Here is a 25,485-nt window from a genome sequence, read left to right on the forward strand (position 1 = left end):
ATGCATTGATATTTTTTAACTATCTTTCACTGTACTATGTGGTATTTTAACAATATTTGATGTATCACATTGAAATTTCCCATTTTTAAATAATAATACAATTATCCTTTTTTCTGATATGGTAGTTTCTCTAATTTTCACCATTTTTCTTATAAAATATGTCTACTAACGAATAAGTTTTATTCAACTGACTTGAAGTACCTTATATAAAACAAGGGATCATTAGAAAAACAAAACCAAGTGAAAACCATAACGATCTTCTCTTCATCTTCTTTGATGGACGGATACTTTTGTGCTTATATTTTTGTCACGTACGCAATTAGCAATATTTAGTTTATAAATGATACATTACGCTTCTGTTTAGTGAATGATTAAATAAAGTATATTAATCAAGGATTATACTAGTATAGATTATAACGGATAATTCTGCATATAACATTAATTAAATAAGCAAAATCTCTTACATTTATAGAGTGAGCGGATACTTTTATGAGTAACTGTATATGATCGTCGCTTGGGATTAGTTTTCGAGATTTTCAGAAATAACTATTGTTACTACTATAATGGATTGTACTCTATAGCTAAGTGTCCGTGGTAACATACGCATAAGCTTTCGATCGCCGATTACCTACAATTTCTATAAACATCGATTTATTTACTCCGAACCTTATTTAAACCTAACTATTCTACATAATATCCAATTTAATGAAATAGGTTTGAATTAGGTAAACCGACTCAAACTTAATTGAAACCTAATTCATTATATTAGTTACTAGGTAGAATAGTTAGGTTCGAGTAAGGTTCAGGGTAGTTAAATCATTTCTACCCAAATTTAGTTTTTATAAAAAAACGTTGCCACGGACATGTAGCTATGTGACAATTCATTGTAGTAGTAGCAATAGTTTCTTGCGAAAATCTCGGAAATTAATACCAAACGGCGATTATGTGTATAGGAAAAAGTGGTTCGAAATGGCGACTTCTATAACATATTCAAAAATTATCGAAATCGGTGAGACCCTTTCCTCCCTTTTTAAGAAATTACCAGAGACGAATAAGGAAGTATTTGCAGGAAAAAATAATTATTGGCTTGCTGTTGGTCGCAGTTGTCCCTATTTTGTATTGTGTGGCCACTAGATAGCTCTTACCACTGGCCTGTCATGGTCGGTTGCCTCTTTAATTTTACGCGATTTCTTTAACGACGAAGGAACCTTGTTCGAGAAAAAAATTGGAAAGTGAAGCAGATACCTGAGGGGTTCCAACGTTAAGCGACACTGAGTAAGTTAGCACGTTGACTTTGAAATAAATTAGATCCTTCTAAATGGCTACAGCATTGCTGGTCATTGCCCTCACCGTGAGACAAATGCTACGCGCGACTGCTGCAAGTTAAATCCATTATTTCTTATATCTTTTGTGCGTATTTTTAACAATTAATAACTTTGACACAAAGTTTTAAATGCAATTTCGTTATCCTTGATATTTGTCTGATTTTTACATGTAGAATAACCATTTAATTATCACCTTTCAGGCGGCAAGAAGTGGTTTGCATATTTTGTTTCCGAGTACACATGATAAAACAAATTATGTCATTCTGTTTCGTATTTAACTTTCGTGAAGTATCCCTTTGTATTAATAAATATTTTTAATGACAATACACTTTGCAGGGCCATACGAAATAGAGGATACATTCAGTTAATAGGCGTATTTTTTATTTTCAATCAAGTTAATATTATTATTACGCATTATATATATTAAAGGATTATTAATTTTGTAAAATAATGTCGTTCCACGTTAAATTGATCAGTTTTTCCACATGTCAGGGGTTCTGACAAGATTGAGTATGATGTTGTCCACGCAAAATTTGCTGATTTTAGTTTGTCAACAAAAAAAAAGGATGGCAAAGTTTGTGATTTTTATTTACTTTTTAATAATATTTATCTATAAAACTATTAACTATATTAAGTTTGTCGTTTCTTTATTTTTGTCGAGAAGGATCGATTTAACATGATAAATTATTTATTAGGCAGAAAAGTCATTCTTGTAACATAATGATTATAAACAAATTCTAATTGTAGATATTTTGAGTTGAAAGAGAACTTTTATAAGTGTATCAAAAATGCAGTTTAGAGTAGGTATTGTTGATTTCAAAAAATTTTTCTAAAAATATATCTGATAAGGGAACGTTACCAAGTGTATTTTACCGATCAAGATAAAGTTTTGTAAACTTGTTTAATACTACGAAAAAATGACCCGTACATGTTGGACTTCGATTTAATTTAACACGTTCCGTGCAGCTATTCTGGAATAGTACAATTTTCATAGAAGTTTTGTCCGATTCAGTATTAATGTGCCAAGCGGCAGAATCGATCGATATGGTATCAGTCGATGCTTTAGAAATATCTATTATAAACTGTATAAAAGAATGATGTATGGGAATCGTCATCGAGATATTGGTGAACTAAAAACAAAAATTAAGATGACAGAAATTATATATTTATGTACGTGTTATATAATATATCATATATTTTGAATCACAAAACACCAAATTTAACATCTCGTTAAAATAATCCGATGAATTTTATGCAATTGGTCCGTTAATGTTGGTTGTCTCGGTCTGTCGGTCGAATTTTGTGTAACATTTAGTATTTACATCTTGTACGATTGGGAACTCAAAATCCATATCTCAGAATGTGACAGACTTATGATAGACTCAATAGTTCTCCGAATTCTTAGCTACTCTTCAATACTCTTTATCAATACTCTTAATCTACTTCAATACTATTTATCGTGTGTGACAGATTTGATATTTGGAAGAAATTCGGGCAGAGCAGGAAGTGCACGCCTTGTCTCAGATGCATTTTTCAACGTAGCGTTACGATTGGCAGAAGTACTCACACATACTAATAAGAGTGCTGACAAAGAAAAGAAATAAGATGTGTCGAGGCAAGTGAGATGGTGCAAAGCGAGCGGTGAATCTTAAAACATTGACGTAGATTCGAATCTAAGTGAAATACTATTATTAACGCATTATAAAATTTCTTTACTTTTTATTACATATACAATAATAGAAAATCAAACACTTATTAATTTTATAAGATTCTTTTAGCGAGAAACAAATTATTTTGAATTAACATTTTGAGTTTAAAGGCAATAGTAAAAAATAAATATGTAAAATACTTTACATAATATATAATTAAATAAATATATAAATAATATAATATAATAAATAAATTAAAAATGTTTAAAGAAATTATATGAATTTTCTTGGGATATGAAAAACACATTTATTATAAATTATTTGTAATGTATTCACAATTTAAAGTTAATCTAACGCGTTTTTTAATAAGGGTTCAAGAGGTATTAAATTCTATGATTATATTCATTTAATTTCTGCTCTGAATCTATCACTAATTGTTGTCTTTTAGCTCGAAAAATTTTTACAGCTATTGAAAATTAAGACCAAGCGGCAATTATTGTTCAGATAAAAATTATTTATTTTGCAGTTTTTATAAATTTGTTGATTTTTACAAAAAATCAGCAAAAACACATTGGTTTCTGAAATGTCAGCAATCTATATTTCCTTTTAATGCTGAAATACAGCATTTGTTAAAAAAACAAGGAAAACAAGTTGATTTAGGGAAAAGTTACTAAAATAAACTTTCACTAAATATATAAATGAATAAATAGAAATATAAAGAAAATAATCATATAAAAGACTGTGGTAGGATTCCCGTATTCGCTGATTTATGTATCGACAATAAGCAATCGAACAAAACTCCTATAAATATGTACTGGAATTCTAGTGCTATGTCAATTGTGACTACGGGAGTTCTGAAATGGAGAATAGGTGAAATGATCGAGGAACCCCTTTTGCCTTTGTGCCGTCCCGTATATCATCTTATCTGTCACGCACGATATTATCATGTTGCGAAAAGAAGGCACAAGTTGTTTACATCGATGCTCCGCCCGTAGTCCGTTGCCCCTCATACGATCGCAAGCAAGAATTGCCATTGGCCGAAGACGACGACGAAGATCAACGACGACCGTAACGAGACCGACTGAAAGAGAACTCTGCGTCATTGGCTTAACTTTTTAATTAAATGTTAGCTATTAAGAAACACAATTATTTCGTTCCTGCTTAATTACTATCACTGATTCGATAAGTTTCTCGTAATGAAAAAATGAGTACAATTTAATATGCGTAACGATCATTATTATTTTGAAAATTATTTATAGAGAAATGAACTAATTTGTACTTATCAAAAATAATATAACTACGCTTCTATCTAGATAAATTCTATATAATTACAATTTACACAAAAACAAGTCATACTAAAATTAAAACAAGCATAACCATTACATTGAACCACTATGCGACGTAGCGAGAGTCACTAGTGAGCGATTATTGTATCATATCATTAATAGATCAGTTGATCTTACCAGCAACGAATTTATATTATTTTTAATAAATACAATTTAGTTCTTTTCGCTATAAATAATTTTCAAAATATTATGATTATTACGCATATTAAATTATATTTTTTATTTTTTCATTACGAGCAACGTATCAAATCAGCGGTAATACCTAAATCGTAAACAAATGTATCTATGCTACACCGTAAGCTATGACGATGTATCTTGCTATAAATTCGTTTTTATTCGGACTTGGGATCACCAACCTCGGTCTTTGTAATTGTCTTCGGCCAATAGCGATTCTTGCTTGCGATCGTAGGACTACGAGAGTAGCGAGAATCTAACCACGCTGTGCCTTCTTTTCGTGGACGGATAATACTTTTGTAAAGAACAATTTCTTATACGTGGCACAATTTGTAACCATGGTGTTACAAATGTACAGGCAGAGCGTCAATGTAAACAACTTGTGCCTTCTTTTCGCAACATGATAATACTGTACATGGAATGTGTTTATAAAATGGAGTTATTAAGTTCAAGTGCTGAATTGCTTTAACATTCCGGGGTATTATTAGATGTCATGAAAACAAGTAACTTTGATTTTTATAATATACATGGAATCAGAAAAGTGATACTGTTTTAGACATCGAGACCTTTTTTTTATTTCAGGTTGGTACCTAGAGTACACGGAACATTACTTGCTACTTAAGATGGTGTAAAGGTCCACTGGGTTTGAGAGGGAACCGTTCTCGCGGGGAGGGCTGACCCCTTCCCTCGAGGGTGGACACAAGATAAGTGCCGCACCGACAGCGGCATTTTACGTCCCCATGCTGTTGGGCGCGGCTATGGGTGTCATGGACGGTCGTAATATTGGGGCTCATGGCTGCTATTTGTGCGGCCCTCTACGAAAAGTAATAGCAAGGCACTGTGGCCCTGTTGGGAGCGGGGCCTCTTACTGCCCCTTTCCAACGAGAATGTGACAGGGAGCAGAAACCGCACTGCACAGGCGGGGGGCATTGGAAGTTTTAATGTTTTTAATTCTTGGTGCCCCCCCCCCCCCGCATTTAGTGTTTCTGGATGCGGGAAATTTCACGCTCCTTTTGTCCCTACCCCAAGAGTCGGAGAAGCCTTTTGATTTCCTCTATGTAAGAAAAAAAGAATTCCCTCGGGCAGAGGACTGGTTGAGGGCTAGTCCCTCCTTCTCTTAGGACCTGTCCCTCCTCTTCAGAAGAATGAAATAATACATAAATACCGCACTGGCAACGAATTGGAGGATGTGCCCTTCGTGCGGCCTCCCGAAAAAAGAGATGGTAAAGAAGCGCGGTCTTGCCCCGCCGCTAGGCGTTTCAATGCTGGTGATAATCCGAGGGAGCGGTAAATGCCTCCTTGAAGCGAAGACACGGACCAGGCACTGATAACGAGTTGCACAGGGGAGAGAAAGACCGAATGTTATGCTGTTTACAGTTCCCGGTGTTCTCCTGAAATTGTGCGAGGATGATTACTGGGGGGGGGGGGGGGGTGAAGCTCCGCATTTGATACAGCCGGATGCAGGAATTCCACACTTCCCTTGACCCCACCTCAAGAAGTCGGGGATATCTTTGGATTAGTTATCATCAGCTATCAGATAAGTTATAGAGTATTTATTCGTTGAGAGCAAGTGGTTCAGGCATAGCATGTGTTATATATATATATATATTCCGGAGTGGTTGTTTCTTCTTGCTTGCCAAAAAAGAGAGCAAGCCAGAGAGATTGAATACGAAATATGTTACAAAACAGACGAAGTATTTTTGTATGCGAAAAATGGTATCAGGCGTCTGGAAAATGGAGCGAGACAAAGTATTAGTTCTCTGCTTATTTTGAGTTCTTTCGACTCGTTCACAGCGTTCTTAGCGTATAAATCAAATTTAGTTTTCAATGAATAAATGCTGTACTTTTTTTGATTAATATATATTTATGCCGGTTAATAACTGAAATAACTTTAAATTGTGTAAATGTTTGTTTATAATTAGTAATTTGACTCATTGAACGAACTATAGGTTCAGAATTTGTTCTCAGAACTGGTTCAAAACAACTGGGTCACTCGAAGAGGACAATGAATGGAATACAACAATGAAAATGAGCGAGTCCGACACAAACACACACCTGTAGCTGAAAAATCGATTGGCCGTGACCAAAGCTTCAAAGCGGTGGCAAACGAGTATCGATGTGCTAACATTAATGCGAATTAAATTTTCGTATATTTTCCATTAGGGGAAAATAGGATAAAGTGGAACGCCATTGGTTTAGATAAATAAGTGTTGGAAATCGAATTTGTATCATATAGCAGCAGATTAAACAAATCGTCAAAGCATTTCTCTTATCGATTATAGCACGATGCGAACGTTTTTTGGCGAGTATCAAAGTGTAGATATTTGTACTTTGAAAATCTTGATGTAGTAGTACTGTGATAATTATTTTTTTTTAACTTGTTTATTAAGAAACCACAACGGGAAGTAAAATATTGCATTCTATAGTTCTTGCTATATACAGTATTGTCTCGTCATAAACCATTCAATTGGGGGGACAGGCACACATATAATGTAACACTCCTCTATTTTGTAGTTCTGTTCTTTGCCGCGGTGAGTGCGCGAGTGCTATATACTCCAAATTAGCCAGACCGCAGACAACGACAACAAATCATAAAGAGTCGCTCAAGTCTTCATCACTTACGTTTATATAGGGATACAAGAAACTAAATATTTTTTTTTTTTAAGGAAAGGTTATTTAAATTTTAAAAAATGTTAATAAATTGTACTTGAAAAAAAAAACAAAAACAAAACGATATTATTTTCCAATACCTTTAATTGTATCTTATTTCGGAAAAGAAGATTGACAATGGTTTTTTCGACTTTAAATATTCGTATCTTTTTCAGAAAAGATGAAGTTAATCCGGTTATTTCTGTAAAAGTTCTTAATGAATAGGCTGTTAGCGTTAGCAAATTTTTAAGAGTTGTCAAGGCAATTAAACCCAGCCTATTTTTTATCGAACGATTTATGACAGGCTAGGTACTGCGTGTGAACATCCGAATGTCGATGCTCTCTAATCTTGTGCCCTATGTAACGATCATTTCGTAGGCTTTTTGCCACGCGGTAAGGCCCAAGGTATTTAGCCTGCAACTGTCTGTGTTCTTTTAATCGTCATCAACTACCCTTGTCTACTAATTCCGGCGCCAGCTTGCGATTCCTACTGAATCGTTTTCCTGTTCTGCGCTTGGACTTCAGCAATTTTACTCCTTCGCTCGCACTCGCAATTCATCGTGATTTTAACACGGTCACTCATTCGTTCTCTAACAGCTGACGGATTTCAAGATCCTCGCGCATTCGTACATGCGTTCCAAACAGCAAATGCAACTATCAAGGGTGTGTCATTTACGCCCTTATATAGAATACCATTCTTTACAACATAGTTGTTCGCTCGACATTTCTCGCTGTTATTATATATCCTTTGCAGGTCATCGTCGTCCCTTTGGACTCTGCGCAATCAAACAATAGTGCCAACTTCATTCTCCTCCACTAGCATAATCGCGGGTAATAAGTTTCTATTGAACGCCTCTACGTGCATTATGCTTTTACTCGGTCTATGCTCGATTCTATAATATATTGAAATTTCTCTAACAGAAGCGCCCACCTAGCCACTCGCACGCACAATTCTTTTTTACTCATTGTTAACGTAAACGCTTGACAATCTGTAACTATGTTGAAAGGGATACCCAGCAAATATATCCACATTTTCTCAATGAATTTACAATCGCTAATACTTTAACGAGTACTTCTCTTCTGCAGGTGTAGGTTTCCCGTTAGCATAATACACTGGGTGAAAAGCATCGTTTTCGCTATTTCGCTATAATAAAATCGCTCCGTATCCTAAACTAGACACCTCGGTAAGCAACTCAGTCTCGGCTCTATATAATACAATCTGAACAGTGGTGCGCTACTTAAAGTTAATTTGAGTCTGTTAAACGTTTCATATTCAATCGAATCAAATTTAAACCCAACATTCCTCTTCAACAAATTTGACAGCAATTGTGCAATAGTCGAATACTGACAAATAAATTTTCTAAAATACTCCGTTAAACTTAAAAAAACTTTCAATATCCTTTACGCAGTGAGGCTTCGAGAACTTCATCACTGACTTGGTTTTACATTTCGACCGCTGTATGCAGCCATTTTCGACAATATGCCCAAGGTACTGTATTCTAGTTTTCAAAAAACTATACTTGCTCCAATTGATTTCCAATCTGTACTGAGAAACGACAAGCAACACGGACTCCAGATTATCAATTCCGCGCGTAAAATCAACTAACAGGACTATTAAATCGTCCATATATGTAAGAGCAGTCCTGGCTACTAGCAACACTTTAAAAACAAACATATTTAGGAATTCGTAACGATCATTAGACACAATTAACGCGGTATATTTTCTACTATTCTCTTGAATAGGAACGTAAAAGAATCTATTTTTTAAATCTAATGTGCTAAATACCTTTGCGCTTTGTAATAAATTTAATCGATCCTCTATCATTGGCAGAGGATACCTATCTTTTACAACTTTTTTATTCAACTGTCTATCATCAATGTAAATTCTCGTTGAACCATCCTTTTTCCTTATTAATACTACTGGACTCGCATAATCCGAATGTGAAGGTTGCACGATCCCGTCCCTTAGCCATAACGTTATTTGTTTATCAACTTCGGACTTCTTTTGAGGGGATAGTCTTCGCGGCTTCTCATAAATGGGTATACCATCGAAAAGAATGAGACTTACTGTTTCCCCTATCTCGCGCGTTTTATCAGGTCCGCACTGATCAACCAGGTTTTCTAGTTTTCCTTTATATTCGGGAACTACTACATGCGATAGGTCTACTCGATTTACTTCAACTTCGACTCGCAATCTCCAAAATTTAATAGATATATTCCTGGTACGACTCGTTTGATTTCTTTTTTCTAATTCCCGATGTACCTCGTACAATTCCCAATAACTAACGGCTTAAAGTCACGTAGCGTGGCTTGGTGGTCGTTGACCTTATTGACCTTATTGGTCGTTGAAGGTTCGTTTCAAACAACATAAGGGAAAATTTGGAAACAGTACACAACTCGTCGTTGCTTTATCCAGCGAACAAGACCTTCTAATAAAAACATCGCGTTTGACTACGTAGCAGTTACTTGAGGACTCCCGAACAAAACTGTGATTTTTAGAATTTTTTTTTCACGTCTTTAGAAAATTTCAGCGAGTAATACATGCAATACTGTGGAAAAATTATAATGATTATAATTATGAGAATATACGTGTATGACTATCGAGACTAAATTCAAGACTGATCAACAACTACCAACAATGACTCTCGACCAGAGACATATTGCTTCGACCAATGACATGCTGTACAACAATCCCCCGTTCAACGCTACAGTACCCTTTATATTCCCGATTCTATGTTCTCACGCTTTCTCTCTCACACACATCTGACACTCAAGTCGTCCATTTGCCCCATAATTTATCATACTATAATATTTGAATTTTTGGGTACATAGAAAAACTTAAAAGACTTATTTCTTGTTAATTATTAATATATGAACATCTATAAATATTATTTTTAGTTATTAACTTTAGTGATTAATATCTTAGTTGCGCTATGCGTGTATGCGTATATTATTACAGTCAAATTATTGTTAAATTATCACGGTCCGGAAAAGAACCTCATTAACGATAGGAAGGAAGATTGCAATTCTCAACAAGTTGAACGCGGCGGAAGGAACTATACCCAATTTAGCAGAGCAGTACCAAATCTGTATAGAAATAGTTCGATGCATTCAATGCGAGGAAAGTAAATTAAGAAGCTATAGATCAAAACGAATCCGTGAATTCGGATTAATTAACAGAAGAACATACAGTTTTGAGGATTTGGAAAACCACCTTCAAACGTGGTGTTTAGAACAGCGGACAATGAGAAATCCACTCACGGATTTATTATTACAGGAAAAAGAAAGATCGTCACAATATAAGATTAATTATTATAATCAACAAAGTCTCGAGCGAACTTTATGGTTTGTCGTTGTCATGTGCTCTTTCGCTCATTCGCAATCTGCCGCATTCGCCGTGGCAACTACAAAAATAGTGGAAGGAATAGAGAGACAATTTACAACGAAACATAAATGACAACTTATAACGAGACAATATTATAATTTGTCGTGTCAACGGACTCGGTACCTCAAGTCAAAGTGAAAATATTAAACTGTTTGTGAAAGCAGGACGAAATGGAGTATCTATATTTTAAGAAAAATGAAAGTATTTCTTTTACTGTATATATGTACAGTGTTAAAGCGCAAAAATAATTTACATATGAATATCTTTGTAGAATTAAATTTGAATACTACACGTGAATCACCACCAACGTCCAGAGAACAAGGTGCTCGATATGAAGAACTTCAACTTTTTCACTTCCACAGATGGTGAAACACAAACTTCAACATTAGCATTTACCTTCCCATCAAGTGGGGACAAACTTTTTCTAGTGCAGAAAAAGACGATGAGTTATAGAGGGTGACCCATTTAAATCGATTCAGTCAAATATCTTGAAAATCGTTGATGATACTGACAAAAATTTGAAATAAAAGTTAAATGGTTTTAGGGCGCACATAATCTGATATTAATTAGATTTGTTTAAGTAAACCCATAAATAAAGTATGAAGGTTAATTTCATTTTTTGAAATAGAATTACATTTTTTTTGTTTTACCAGTCGATGTAGCTTGTTATATTCTGCATAAAAATACTAAATCACTTATTGCACAAAATCATTGATTTAGGAGATATTTTAATTTTAGTAATGCTTAGTATATCTAAAGAGGAGTATTCACGCATCTAAAGTTGATATTCAAAGATATGACTCTGAATGCAAAGATTTACTCAGTCTTTAAAAGATCTTTCAACGTTTTCCAGTCTTTCCATAGAAATTTCTTTGTAAGTATCCAGAATCTTTTGTTTTAGATCACCCGGAATGGTGCAATTGTATACGTAAATTTTATTTTTCAGGTACCCTCGTAGAAAAAAAAATCTGAAGATCTGATCTAGCGATCTTGACAAAAATACGTCCATTTCGTCCAATCCAACGGTTTCGAAACGGTTTCTAACGTTAGAAAGGTTACAAATTAAAGTGTCGCATAAAGTTTTGGTAATGTACTGTATTTGGACAGAACTATTCGGTCGATCGTCGAAGCAACTATCTACCGTGAGTTGGTTAGACAAAAAACTGGCGAAACGTTTCGTTTCGGGTCTATATATACAGTCTGTCTAACAAGAGCGTGTACGGCAAAACTCGCAAACTATTTGGGATATTGAGTTGAAAAAAAATACACATATTCTTTATGATATGGACTAAGACGCTTTATTACTAATACGATGTCCAATCGCCCTCGTTATCAATAATTAATTGACATCTCCGAGGCATACTTTCTATTAGTTTCGTTGCACAATTTTGGGACAAAGATCTCCACACCGGTCGAATTTGTCGGAACAGATGCTCAACTGTGTAGATTTTCTTTCTCCTCAACTTGAATTTTATAATAGCCCAAACATTTTGCGATCGTATTTGCACCTGGCGATTGTGGAGGCCAATCAAGCACATCGACACCATTTTCTTCGTTCCACGCAGTGCACAGTCGGCTTCGATGCTTCGGGTCGTTGTCTTCTTGTAATAATCAATTTTCATTTCTACTTGTAAACCACCTTTGGGCAGACGGTAATAAAGCCCTCTGATAGATTTTAACCATTTTGGCAGTATTCAGGTTGTCTGTAAGCATGTGTAAAGTTCCGAATCCCTGTTTCGAGAAACAACCCCAAACGTGCACCTTTACCGAGTGTTTAACGGCTCGTTACACGAGTCTGTTTGCAAGAGTACACCAGGTATGAGTTACCGAAGAACGTGCCCAAAAAGAAGCCTCGTCGGAAAAAATGACGTTGTCCCAATCGCGGTCCGAATTTCCTCTCGCCCAAGCGAGTCTTTTTTCGACACGTTTGTCGCACAGTAGCGCACAGTTTTTTTAATGTGCTACGAAATTTCACATTATTGGCCAATAAACGTCTTCTTATGGTTTCGCATTATATATTCACACCTTTTTTACGTAAGATTACTTGCCCCCAAAGTAAGGATAGACCAGGAATTTTCTCCAATGTCCGTAGTATCAGTTTGTCTTCCTTTTTCGATGTCTTTGGTGTAATGCCACGATCTGGCAGCTCATCGACCTTTTTTACCTCCAAATATCGATTCACCCACTTACTAACCAATTTTTTCGACTTTTTCATGTATTTAGCAGTCGCTGAGTATGAGATTTTTGGTCCTTTTGGATGCGAACACAGAAACACTACTTCGTAACGTGATGCATATGCGACACTCGTAATGTCTAACTCTCAAAATATGTAATGCTCTGACCAAGAATAGGCGATAACTGAGTACGCCCGAGTGGCAATTTCCCAGCTAACAATTCATAGGAAAAAGTTTTGTCGTACACGCTCTTGTTAGACAGACTGTATATGTATAATATGTATGTATCCGGAATTTTCCGGACCGCATAATCGGCGCAGCCAAACCTCTAGTAGTACACAGTTGGCGATATTTCCTGTTGCGAAGTGTATCGCGCACGTGAAAATCATAAACGCATAAAATCGTTTTTTAAGACTTGTACACATTTTTCTTATTTATTACGGTCGCCAACCATGCGCCGTTCCAGATTTAATGTGGCGTGAACTCTACGATCATAATGGACCGAAGCCCCATCCTGTTGAAACCACATTCGTTTTCTCGTTGCTAAATCAACGTCATGTAGCAATTTTCAAAGTTTATCTCGAATGAACTCATTGTACGTTTATTCAATGGAAATATTATCGAAAAAGTATGAACCGATGATACCTATTAAGAATTCCACACTACACATTGAAAGACCACCTGTGTTGATGTGGAACAAAATGAAGCCAGCGTGAATTATTGTCACACCAATAACAGTAATTTCTCCTGTTATTAAAATTGACCTCATTGAAGAACGAAACATGTCGAAAAAATAATGGATCTCGGCACACTGTACGATGTGCTCATCTACAAAATCGGAAACGGCGATCAAAATCACTGTCATTTAATTCTTTACGTAAGGAGATATGATATGGATGAAATCGATTTCTTCTTAATATTCTACAAACTATAGACTGAGAAATGTTGTGTAATCTTTCAATTTCTCGAGTACTAACGGTAGGATTTAAAGATCTGACACTAATAGCGTGATATTCTGTATATTCGACATCGGGCAATGACACTATGGTTTGGATGTCGTTGATACCTCACACAATATCGTTGTGCAGCTTCTCTGCACTGACCCCGGCATTCCCCCGATATCATAATCGTATCAACAATTTCTTTTGTAAGACGAAAAGTGAACGATTCATCGCTTAGAAATGTCTGATAGACTACAGATTAACATTTGTTTACAAACATCTATTAGGACACGATATCTCAGATACAACGCGTATTGGCTATTTCTTAATACTAAAATTAAAATATCTTCTAAATCAATGATTTTGTGCAATAAATGATTTAGTATTTTTATGTAGAAAATAACAAGCTGCATCGATTGATGTAACAAAAAATATGCGATTCTATTTAAAAGAATGAAGTTGACCGTCATATCTTCTTACACATCGACATAGGAAAATATTACTAACATTATTAGATTATGTCCCTCTTGAAACCATTTAATTTTTATTTCAAATATTTTTCACTATCATCAACGGTTTTCAAGATATTTGACTGGATGTGTGTGTGTGTCTTTCCTTATTATACTTTTTGTTATATGTATTATTGATATTATTATTATTTTATGCAATTTTCATGATTTAAACAATTTTTCATATTATTATTATATAAAAATTTGAGTTTTCACTGAAAAAAAAGATAAAGATTTTCCATTCTTTACGATTTGAAATAAGTGTTCGATTTTCCTGTACCATTTTTCTGAGGACGATATGTCAATACTTTCAGATCTTGGTTTTTTTATTTACTAAATATTTTTCTCAACTTTAAATCTCATTTTCTATAATTAAAGAGTCACATAAGACACCTGTACAGGAAAGTTATTATTTTTGTCTCACGTTTTGTTTGTTCGTCCAATTTAAAACAAAGTGTTCATTATACCTTGTCTTTCCTTATATATGTCCCTTGATAAAATCGAGCAATATTAAAGGAACAGGTCTGTTTAACGTGTTAAAAAATAATACATATTATAAATTAACACCAAAGCGAAAGTAAATATTTGGTTAATATAAGTTTTTTTTACTCAATTTACAATAGTACGAATTACAAAAAACAGTAATTTTTTAGAAAATGGTCGTTCTTTGCGTTTGAGACGTAATTGTTTTCAATGATCATCTTCCGATATTGCCTATTGGTGTGCACGATTCTAACCAAACGGAACGAGGTGTAACAGAAATATTGTATAAAAAATGCTAAAAATTACAATATGTTCTCTAGAGATTTGCACAATTTGAGTTTTATGAAAATTGTCAAACTGGCAACTATTTGTTTCTGAGAAGTCGAATTTGGACGAAAAATTTATGTCTTTTTTTCCCGATATAATTAAAATTTAAAAAAAATTGCTATGTCATTTCCTAACAATGTTATAGTAAAGATATCTAAAAAAATTCAAAGTAATCGGTTGACTAAATGTTGCGGCATACATGTATACAAATCTGTTATGCTCTTCTTACCTCCAAAAATAGATTCTTTTAAAGATTGGGACCTTTCACATTTTATTCTTAAGGATTCAAACTACTATTTAAGATAAAAATAAATCAATTCTTTTTAAATTTCAAACTGTCCTGCTTCCTTAATTGATTTGCGAGTTCTTTGGGGTGAAAGTATATGTAAACAGGATCTCGTTCGGACTATTTTTAATTAAAATTTAATTGAATCATTTCTAATAAACTTTCAATTACATATAATTAAAAATAGTCCGAGTAGGATCATGTTCTGGCTTACTTTTAATCAGGAAAATCTTACAAACTCATTAATAATACTCTCACAAAGATACAATGAGAAATAGAAATGTTTTTAAATTCGGCCAATTGGTTTTTAAATTCACATCTGTCGACTGTTCGAATTGATGATTTCGAAAGTAACTCATAAGTGATAAAGCATCACTATCAATAGTGATGGTTTGTTTTTTTTATCGTAGCTCCAACGGACATGGCAACTGAGAGAAATAAGGCTCACGATCGGTAATTGAAACTGTTCAAGTGCCAAGAACTTCATGCACACTTTCACAATAATCGTGATATTACTTTAATTGCTAGAAATTCAACGATATCTACGACGGCGATAAATATTTGCGACTAAAGCAGTAGTAACTAAACATCGCAGTGTTTTAGATTATGGATTGAAAAATATTTTTAAATTGAATATGTGTGAGTCACTGATCCCAAATTATTATGTTTGAATACGTCAGTCTTGTCTCGGATTTGACAACATTTGCCTATATTTTGAAAACTTTTTGACTCTAATTGCATAATCCACTTTCAAAAATTAAATACGATTACATTTTCTTTTGACGAGTTTTCCAAACACACTTTTACATTATCGAAACATAAAATTTGTATCTGAATAAAATGAAAAACACGGCAGATTCTGAAAAATGTATAGTAATTTCGATGGAATAACAGACACATCACCTTCATTCCTTTATAGTATAAGAATGAACTAACTAAAATATTAAAAAGTGTTTTTTTGGAACCTATTAGAGGTAGGAGCATAATCACTTGGTTTTATAGAGCTTATGGGAGCCAATTATGTGACATATAAGATATCTCAAGGGAGCAAAAGGATACCACCCTTTATTTTTTTAATAAGGCGGCACATAAACCCGTGCATTTCTGGATAGTTTATCTAAAAATGAATCACATTTCTTTGAAACGTTTCGAACAAACAAATGACATTATTTGATAAACTATTTGGAAAAAATCACAACGAATCTATTACCTTACGATTTTTTTTTTTTTATAATAAGAGAGAATATGAAATAATGGATTTTAAATGGTATCTCTGACACTTTACGACTGTCCTTGAAAGTTCGAGAAAGCACACAGAAAAGAATAAATAATTGTTTGGAAAGTACAGGAATTGTTTCAATTAATAGTTTCCAAATGTAATTCTTGATTGAATTCTATACCATTATGCATCTTAAATTATGTGTGACAGGAAAAAACTTTCAAATGTTATTTGTATTTATATGTGCTCTCTAAAAATGCAAAGATCTATGTTGTTCTAATGAAAGAAATGAACGGTGGCAGAGCTCTGCCACTAGATGTGCCCACTTACAATATTTTATATGTCAAGTAAAAGTTTCTCGGAAACTTTACAAAACAAAGCAAGAATTTTTGCGTTTATAAAATCTAATTAATTTTATAAAATTTGTTGAAGTTTCTTTTCACTTTGAAATTTGTAAAGTAAGTATTTGTTTATAATTGGTTGTGTGCAAAAACAACTTTTTCGGTGTAATAGATAATTTATCACGGTTATTCGATCCTTCTCAACAAAATTAAAAAACGACAAATTCAGTACGGTTGATACTTACATTCATTTTTATGAATGGTTTTTGCCAAAATAGGCAACAATTCCACAATTATGTTCTGTAGTGCTTAGAAGAATTCGAAACCAGTAAAATGATAACGTAGACACCCATTAATTTCGTGCAGCGTATATAATATTCCAATTTTATCAAAATTTATAAAATCAAACCCAAAAAGTGATTTACCACAATTTGGTGTAGAATGACCTGTGTATCGTCTACTATTGAATGACCCGTTTGTCACGTATCGTTTAAATCAAAGACGCTCGTCCGATTTAAACGAGTTTAAACACTCTCTCTTTTTAATTGAGCATTGAAAATTGCTGATGTTGTCGAAAATTATTTCATACCAGGAATCACACATTTTTACGGTATCGTTTACGAAGACTTTTCTTATTTAAATTAACAATTTCATTATTGTACAATCCATCGGACAATGTACAACACATGCATTGTTGTCAATGTTAGCACTTAGGTATTCATATTTTCAGCTCATCTTCTACGTTGACGCAAACATTGGCAGACAAACAACTTTTGCGAAAAAACTTTCAATTTCCAGAATTTCATATAAAAAATTATATACATGTAATCATTTTTTTATAGCCTTAAGTACTTCTGAGATATGAACATCATATTTACTTCTTTAAATTTATCTTAAATTATTTTTCGTATATACAACTATCCAACGATATTATTGTATTAGTAAACAAATTACGGTATGTCGTCGGTTATGTAAGCGTTCATAAATTGAAAAAGGTAATTGCGATAATATCAAGGTAATTTGAATGTATCATTTTGTGGAATGTCTATTTGAAGAATCACAATAATATGTTATTATACTGTTTCAAAATATAAATATACGAATAAGATCTGATTTAATCAAATTTCATTAAAAACAAATTTTCTTTAATACCTATAATTTTAAAGATATTTATGTGTTAACATACTGGCTCAAATTATAGTTGTTATATATTACCCTTACTTACAAATTATGAAGTCATCATTCGGATCAGTCAAATAGTCTTTTACAAAATTTTGTATCGTTTGTACAGTTTCCAACGGCCGAAATAAACCTTGAAGAATAAATTGATCTGGGAATTGTATGCGAATTATTGTATAACGATACTTATTTAATTGATTTAATATTCTTTTTTCTTCATTGAATTGTCGTTGAACATTTGTTAAAAGAGGGGCTTCTTCTAGGTTTTCTCTATAACGTTTAGCATCTCTTAATAATACTTTTGCATCATCAACTGTTAAATCGAAAAAATCGTCTGGTAATTCTTCTTTAGGTAATGCTTGAAGTGAAGCATGGTCGAATATTAAAGCATTTCTCTCGCCTAACTACAATAAAAAGCTATAAATAATACATATATTTTAGATCTAAGTTTTTATATAAATAAATCTTACAAATTCTATTTTATTTATATTTGTTACTTCATTCTTAGTGGAAAAATTTGATACAATTTGGCTGTTAGCAATGGCGTAGTTTTTACTAGTTGATGGTATTGTTTGATTTTCCTCTGTTGCAAAAATTTTATTTTCTTTATTCGAGGTTACTAATACTTCTGTGGTAACGTCTACATTTTGAAAAGAAGCTTCTAATTCTTTTGATTTCTGTGATTCCTTTTTCGACAGAATTGTGGGATTTGATACTTTGTTCGAATCAATTTTTAGAACAATTTGATTTTTTGGTTGGAGAGGATCTCGGTACATAAGACGTAATATAGCTTTACCACTAGTAAGTCCTAATGACTTTAAAGTTGTATTCTTCAAAGCTTCTATTCCATAAATCTGTAAAATAATTTTACAATATAAAATAGACTTTTGCATATCCTATCGTTTACCGAAACATAGTTGGAATTTTATTGATAGTTTTCAGTAATTTCGATTTTCGTCTTCTTTGCTATAAAATGAATATTATAGATGAAAATTGTAAAATTAAAAAAAAAAATATTAGACAGTGAGCATAATTATGTCACAGGTAGAATAGTTTCAATATTTGATGATAATCGTTATTTTTCTAAACAGAATAATGTACTTTTTTTAATAGTTATTTTGCAAATTAATATAGTGTACCTTTAGAAATACATACTGCTCTCCGAAATTATAGTCAAAAGTGTTTGTGTAAGAATACCATAAAACATATACAAACATAATTAATGTCATGAAACAGAAAAACTGCATGACAGTACTTTAACAAACTTTAGAATATTAAGCTAAAACACAATCTATTCGATATCTAGTCTCTTTCATTGAGTCACTGGATCGATATCAGATGGTAACGTAATAAAAAGGAAAATGACTCTCTATACCTATGTTTATATCGAGGAAGAAAGTGCAAAAAAGTAAAAACAGTGAGAACGCATAGGGAACGGTTAGAGAGAGTGAGCAATGGGGAAAACATGCAGTTAATACTTCATTGTGGAGTAGATATTTTATACATTATATGATAATGATCATACAGACAGTTTTAACTTGTTTTTGTAGAAAGAAATACAATTCAGTAATTTTTACCACATTTTATTTTTGTATAAAACTATTGTATAAAGCAGTTATAGAAATACTTGTTGCTATTTTCTTTTACTTTTCTACTTTCATTTTAAGTCGTTATACTCAAAATCATTCAAATATGTTCATATCAGGTTTGATATCATTTTAATGTAAGGACCTCACTGGCCTTAGTAGTTTTATAACTTTACTATTGGTAGATAAAGTAAAAAATTATTTCTATGATAACTCATTAGTAATTTGAAACTTCCTTCACCGCAAGAGAGAGAGAGAGAGAGAGAGAGAGAGAGAGAGAGAGAGAGAATTTGTGACACAATAAAAGAAACTGTTATATATTGCATTAATTGTTAAGTATGACGTTATATGTAACATGGATAGTTTTAGTCTTTTTTAAAGCAACAATAATGCAGCTCGACAACGTGTTTCATATGTGTATATATGAGAAAATGGTAACTAAATACCATGGTGCAGTCTCGCTCATTTACATACATAGCTTGTACACTGCGTGATACCTGATCTTAACTGGTGGCTCTGGTTTTCCGAAAACGTCTGGAGAATTTTGGGAAAAACCTATCATTAGTAAGCAGAGGATAAATATGAATTTTTGTGTTCTCGCTTGTCTATGGAGATAAGTCAAAAACTAGAGCGAGTGAAAACAGCGGGAACGATGAATAGACTATGATATAAAAGAGCCACAATACAAATGCTGCAAATTTATGTTTCTAGATGTGCTTCCTCTTCTCCCTTCTCCCTTCTAAACTCTAAACCTACATCTACGCATAGTTACTCACAAAATTAAGTACGCGATTATGTTGTAGTAAAAATAGACGAAAGAGTTAATAACAATATACAATAATGATTTAGAAGTTTTACCTAACCACTGATTTTAATGATTTTTGAATATGTTATAAAGGACAAGATTTGGAATAAATTTTTCTTTTGCACGATTATGACGGTCGACCTTTATTTTCGAAATATTTAAAAAATTCTATCGGTACAACACGTTGAATTGTGTCTATACACGCACATTCATGGCAGTTAATTTATCTACTGTTTCTATAAACTTATTAACGATTTATAATCGATTCCAAGTTGACATGAAAACGAGAGAAAAAATGGCTTTAACCTAATTCGTAAAAATTAATACAATTATGATAATTGCGAATTAGGTTAAGATAAGGCTAAGATTCTCTCGTCTACATTAAATTACGATACCACGCAGCCAACGTGATTTTTCGTTTGATCCAACCGTCATATAAAATTGATTACCACTGTTAGTAGCTGTTGTGACGTACATATTTATAGAAACGATGCATACTTGAAAAAATACTTTCGCAAAGTCGGATTCACAGTACCAACTGAAATATTTTGCGAATATCTTGGAAATTAAGACCGACCGCCATGTACATGCAGAGAAAAAAAGTGTTTGAAATCTTGTTCTTTATAACATATCTGAAAATTATCAAAATCGGTGGGTAGGCTAAACTTTTAACTAATTGTGATAAATAGTTATCGGTATAAAAGAACAATTCGTAATACATCTGGAAGAGGAAACAAAGTTATTATTCGACATGGATAATCAATTTATTTTCAGACAGATTAAAATAAATTCGGGAACAAACGTGAAAAATTCAAAAATGGAAATTTCAATACGAATTAGAAAACACATATCGGTAGAAATAGTTTGTAGGATATTACAGTAAGGAGATCATAAAGAAACATGCATTGTATTTAATGCAAAAATGGTTAATATGTAATATATCAAAATTTATATTATTAAAAATCCCTTACCGATCACACAATCTTAACCCAATCGAACATGTCTGGAGGGAAAGGAAATCAAAGCTGTTATCACAATTTTACGAATATAGAATAGTTAAAACTAAAATTACACGAGAAATAGAATATATTGCCCTTCTTCGTTAAAGAATTGATCCAGTCTACGCCCTCACGGTTATTGACTATCACTAAAGCCGAAGGCTGTGCAATAAAATAATATTTATTCATTCGTGTGTTATAATTTCTAAATATGAATATATACGCTCAATTAATGCTAGAACAAAATTTGTATTTTTATAATTTTAGTTGTGTACACCCAAATACTTAATAATATTTAAAGTTTCTTTTATCAATCTCTTGTTAAGCTCTGCAAACAAATATACATTACTCTTTTACTCTTAAATTAAATGCATATTTTTATTCATTCTCCCAAAAATGTTTACTACGAACATAGGTGTACGTTCAATTTTACGAATATATAACTGGATGTTCCGTAGCGTCAACCCTCCGTTAAAGACAAATTAAATTTCAATTTCTACTTGTTAGTGCTTCGTGTAATATGTAAGATTTCTACACACGTCTACCAATTTAACCCTTTTAGTGCCGAGCGAAAAACGACTGCTTATGCGCAGATAACCGTACGAATTCAACGAATTTACCAAGATATGGAAAAAAGCTCATAAAAATCAAACTAAAAATGATATTTTAACAATTTTAAATGCAGCCTATTGTGGAAGAAAATGGGGCGGGGGGGGGGGGGGATGTAATGCCAATTGTATTTCAATACTTATTGAAAATTATATAATAACATCAATATAAATCATGATGGAAAACATAGAAACAAGTTTCTCTTCTACAAACAATATTTGCACTAATCATCGTTTGATCACAGTTTTATGTAGGTCACATGGAATGAAATGTAAGTATTTCATTTTCAATCGTTTTTAATAAAATAACTAATATCGGTCCTGAGAACAAAAACTTAAAGCCTGATGCACGGCAAGCGTCAGACAGATCTACTACAGAACAAGTGGATCGTGTAGCCGTTATAACGTGATTAAAAAAAATGTTGGTATTATTATAAATATTTATATTTAATTATCTGGCTACTAAAAATATATAATATCTACTTATTTTTACTTAAACAAGCAATTTATTTAGCATTTATTGATGTATACTGATGCATACACCGTGTAACCCTTTATTGCAATGATTACAAATTGTGCGTGATTTTCGCACAGGCCCACCATCCTTTCTACTACAAACAATGCAAACCTTTTCCCTCCTTCTATACATTATATGCTAATAACAGTATTTCCCGATTTCGTAAATACTTATATTCGCCCACTTGTAATTTCTGTTTGAGCTGTGGTAGAATATATTTTCTGTTCCTGCGTATTGTTCTGGTTAAGAATTTTTTAAATTCTTTTGCAATGAAATTAGACCGTTTATAACATTTTATATATTTATTTTGAAATAGAGCTTTCTCGCAATGCGAAGAACAAGGTACCATCGCATACCCAACGATATATCGTCGTTCAGCACTAAAAGGGTTAATATTGTATAACTGATGAAAGTCTTGGGAAAGAAAATGCAAGTACGAAAAGAAAAACAAAATAATTGAAAGTATCAAATAAAACCAGGTAAAGTTTCGAGTTGGTCAAACAACGCTTTCTAATTTACGATCGTTGTCGCTCGTCGCTGACTGGGAGGAGTAGAAGAAAGTAGGACGGTGGAGGCTACTCCCCTCCTTCGCGTATTTTGCGTTAAGGCTTTCGAGTGAGAGAAGGTCACGAATCACATCGCGATTCTGTCTTCAACGCATGATGCGAGGAGAGAAACGGTCCTCACCGTAGTACATTTTCCCATTCCTCTCAGTCAGCAATTTAGGGAATTAAATACTTATATTCACCCACTTGTAATTTCTGTTTGAGCCATCGTGGTCATTGACTAATGTAAGGATTATCAAACTTGAATGGTGCCTGAACTTGATTGGTTTGCAGATACAATTTTTTTCCTTTTTATTATTTTAAAAATTTTATATACAATACATTTGTTTTTCTTTTTATTCGTCAGCCATGAATAAACGAAAAAAATGTTCATTTGTTATTCAAATAATTATTTATTGATAAATAGTAACGTCTAGACAAATGTTTATGCATTATTTGATTAAATAATTATTAAAGAATGGTATTTATATCCATTATTATTAATTATTTATAATAATACGATTACGTTTATTCGAATAATAACGAATAAATATTTGTTTATTTATTGCAGTAATGTTTAGATCAAGTCTGCGTTAAGGATTCAATACTAGGAATCACCTCAATCACTGGTGTTATATTTCTTTAGCGTAATAACTGTCGACTGGAGCGGCTGGCAGTCGTGAATTGGAAAACTAGCTAATCGAACTTCAAAGCGGCGATGAGTACATGTCGATGTTGTATCTACTACTAATGCAAATTAAAAACTTTTCTATTCTTCATTGTATCTTCATAAAAATAATATTAATAGATTGATGACATTTTTCCGATGAAGTCTGAATACATTATCTGGATCATTTTTAATCATACACTGTGAACTGTGTGATTAAAAATGTGTGTCTTTCAGAAATGATTTGAATAAATTATAATTAAAAATATCTCAAATTTTAATTTGCATTAATATTGGCACACCGATACGCATTTGACGTCTCTTTGAAGTTTTAACCACGAGCGATTGATTGGCGCACAGAATCAATTTCTTCCAGTTAGCAAACGCACGAGTATGCTCGAAACCCTGGCTGTTCTAGTTTGCCCACAGTTGGTGTTATATCCCATTCATTTTTGTTCCAGGAATAAATTCTCAGCAAGTAGACTGGCCGATTAAAGCTAGTCACTTAACTATCGTATATGGCATAAGTGCCATTGTAGATATATGTGGCATATAGATTACAGATTTATGACAAGGGACCGCCTAATTGTCGACTAGGGACGAACACAGGACAAGGAATACGCCGCAGAGAAAGAGGTTTACCTCTTAAAGTCCTTGACTAGTTAGTCTATTTGACTACAATTTTAGTCATTAAGTAATTATTCGCATAATAAATAAACATGTAATTGTCTATTCTCATTATTTTTTTTTTCGTTAACATTTTATTTGAATAGCTATTTGTTAACGAGTGAAGAGTTATCCGTAATTCATTACTCGTTATTTTATTTAATTAAAATGGCGCTAATACTGTTTGTTTCTCTTTCTCATTCATTTTTTTTCACTCGTTTCCGTTATTTATAACTCTTGTTTCAGGTTCCCCTTCATGAAGGAGCAAGTAAAACACAAAAACATACAGTAGGCAAACTGTTTACCAATATGTTGCGGCATGATCCGCATTTGCAACTTTTCAAAGATCGAAATAATAATTAGTATTATAAACCCTCTTCAATCCATGTGTTTAATTACCTCATTCCTAGAGGCAGAGATAAAACTTGAGAATTTTCGCAAATTTCGTTTATTCGTACGCGGTTGGTGGATTCTCGGTTTTACACCAAGGTTACTGTACAAAGTGTGCTAAAGAGCGAGCAGGAGAAACAGGAATGATATAGTTTTTCCTACCTATCCTTCAGACTGTTACAATTCAATCCTGATCGAGTAACGACCTCAACCATTACTACATACATGTACGTGTATTTCATTTTAAAACCAGAAGGATGAAGCATGTTATAAAAGCAGTGTAAATAAATTTTTTACAATGTGTACATCATATAAATGAAATTGAATTACAGTTACAATTTGTCCTTCTTATATTGTTTGAAAAACATATTTGATTAATGTTTGAAAATATTTGTCTGTTTGATATTAATTGTATAAAAAACCGAGCGTATTATGTTTTCAAAGATTGGCACAGACAATTGGTGATAAGTAAGAGAATGAACCTTTATTGAATCCTTAGATTTTAAGAAATTATTCATTTCGGAAAAATATACATTGCGGTTATGTTTTGATAATGAAAATTCTTTCTATAAACTGGTAACAATCAAAATTAATACATATACATTGCCATTAAAAAATTTAGAGCTTGTTTTATTGAAAATTGTACTCTTACACATTGAAATGATATTACTTATGTATGGTATAGGATAAAAATTATTATTATTCGTAAATATTTT

General features: G+C 32.9%; 1 protein-coding gene across 4 annotated transcripts in view; it reads right to left on the bottom strand.

Annotated features, from left to right (window-relative positions):
- The window catches only part of LOC143151040 (tether containing UBX domain for GLUT4), a 36,533-nt gene that overhangs the window by 6,586 nt on the left and 4,462 nt on the right, over window positions 1-25,485 (bottom strand). For 3 of the 4 annotated variants that reach the window (XR_012993222.1, XM_076319772.1, XM_076319770.1), the window contains exons 4-5: window positions 18,458-18,841; window positions 18,034-18,391 (exon numbers count right to left, since the gene is read on the bottom strand). Coding sequence is in view for 3 of the 4 variants with exons in the window: in XM_076319772.1 (XP_076175887.1) it covers window positions 18,034-18,391; window positions 18,458-18,841 (742 nt within the window). In the remaining variant the exon portion in view is untranslated. The remainder of the gene's footprint in view (window positions 1-18,033; window positions 18,392-18,457; window positions 18,842-25,485) is intronic. The other variant, XM_076319771.1, reaches the window with a different exon arrangement.

The sequence above is a fragment of the Ptiloglossa arizonensis genome, chromosome 9, assembly GCF_051014685.1.
Source record: "Ptiloglossa arizonensis isolate GNS036 chromosome 9, iyPtiAriz1_principal, whole genome shotgun sequence".
Lineage (NCBI taxonomy): Eukaryota > Metazoa > Arthropoda > Insecta > Hymenoptera > Colletidae > Ptiloglossa > Ptiloglossa arizonensis.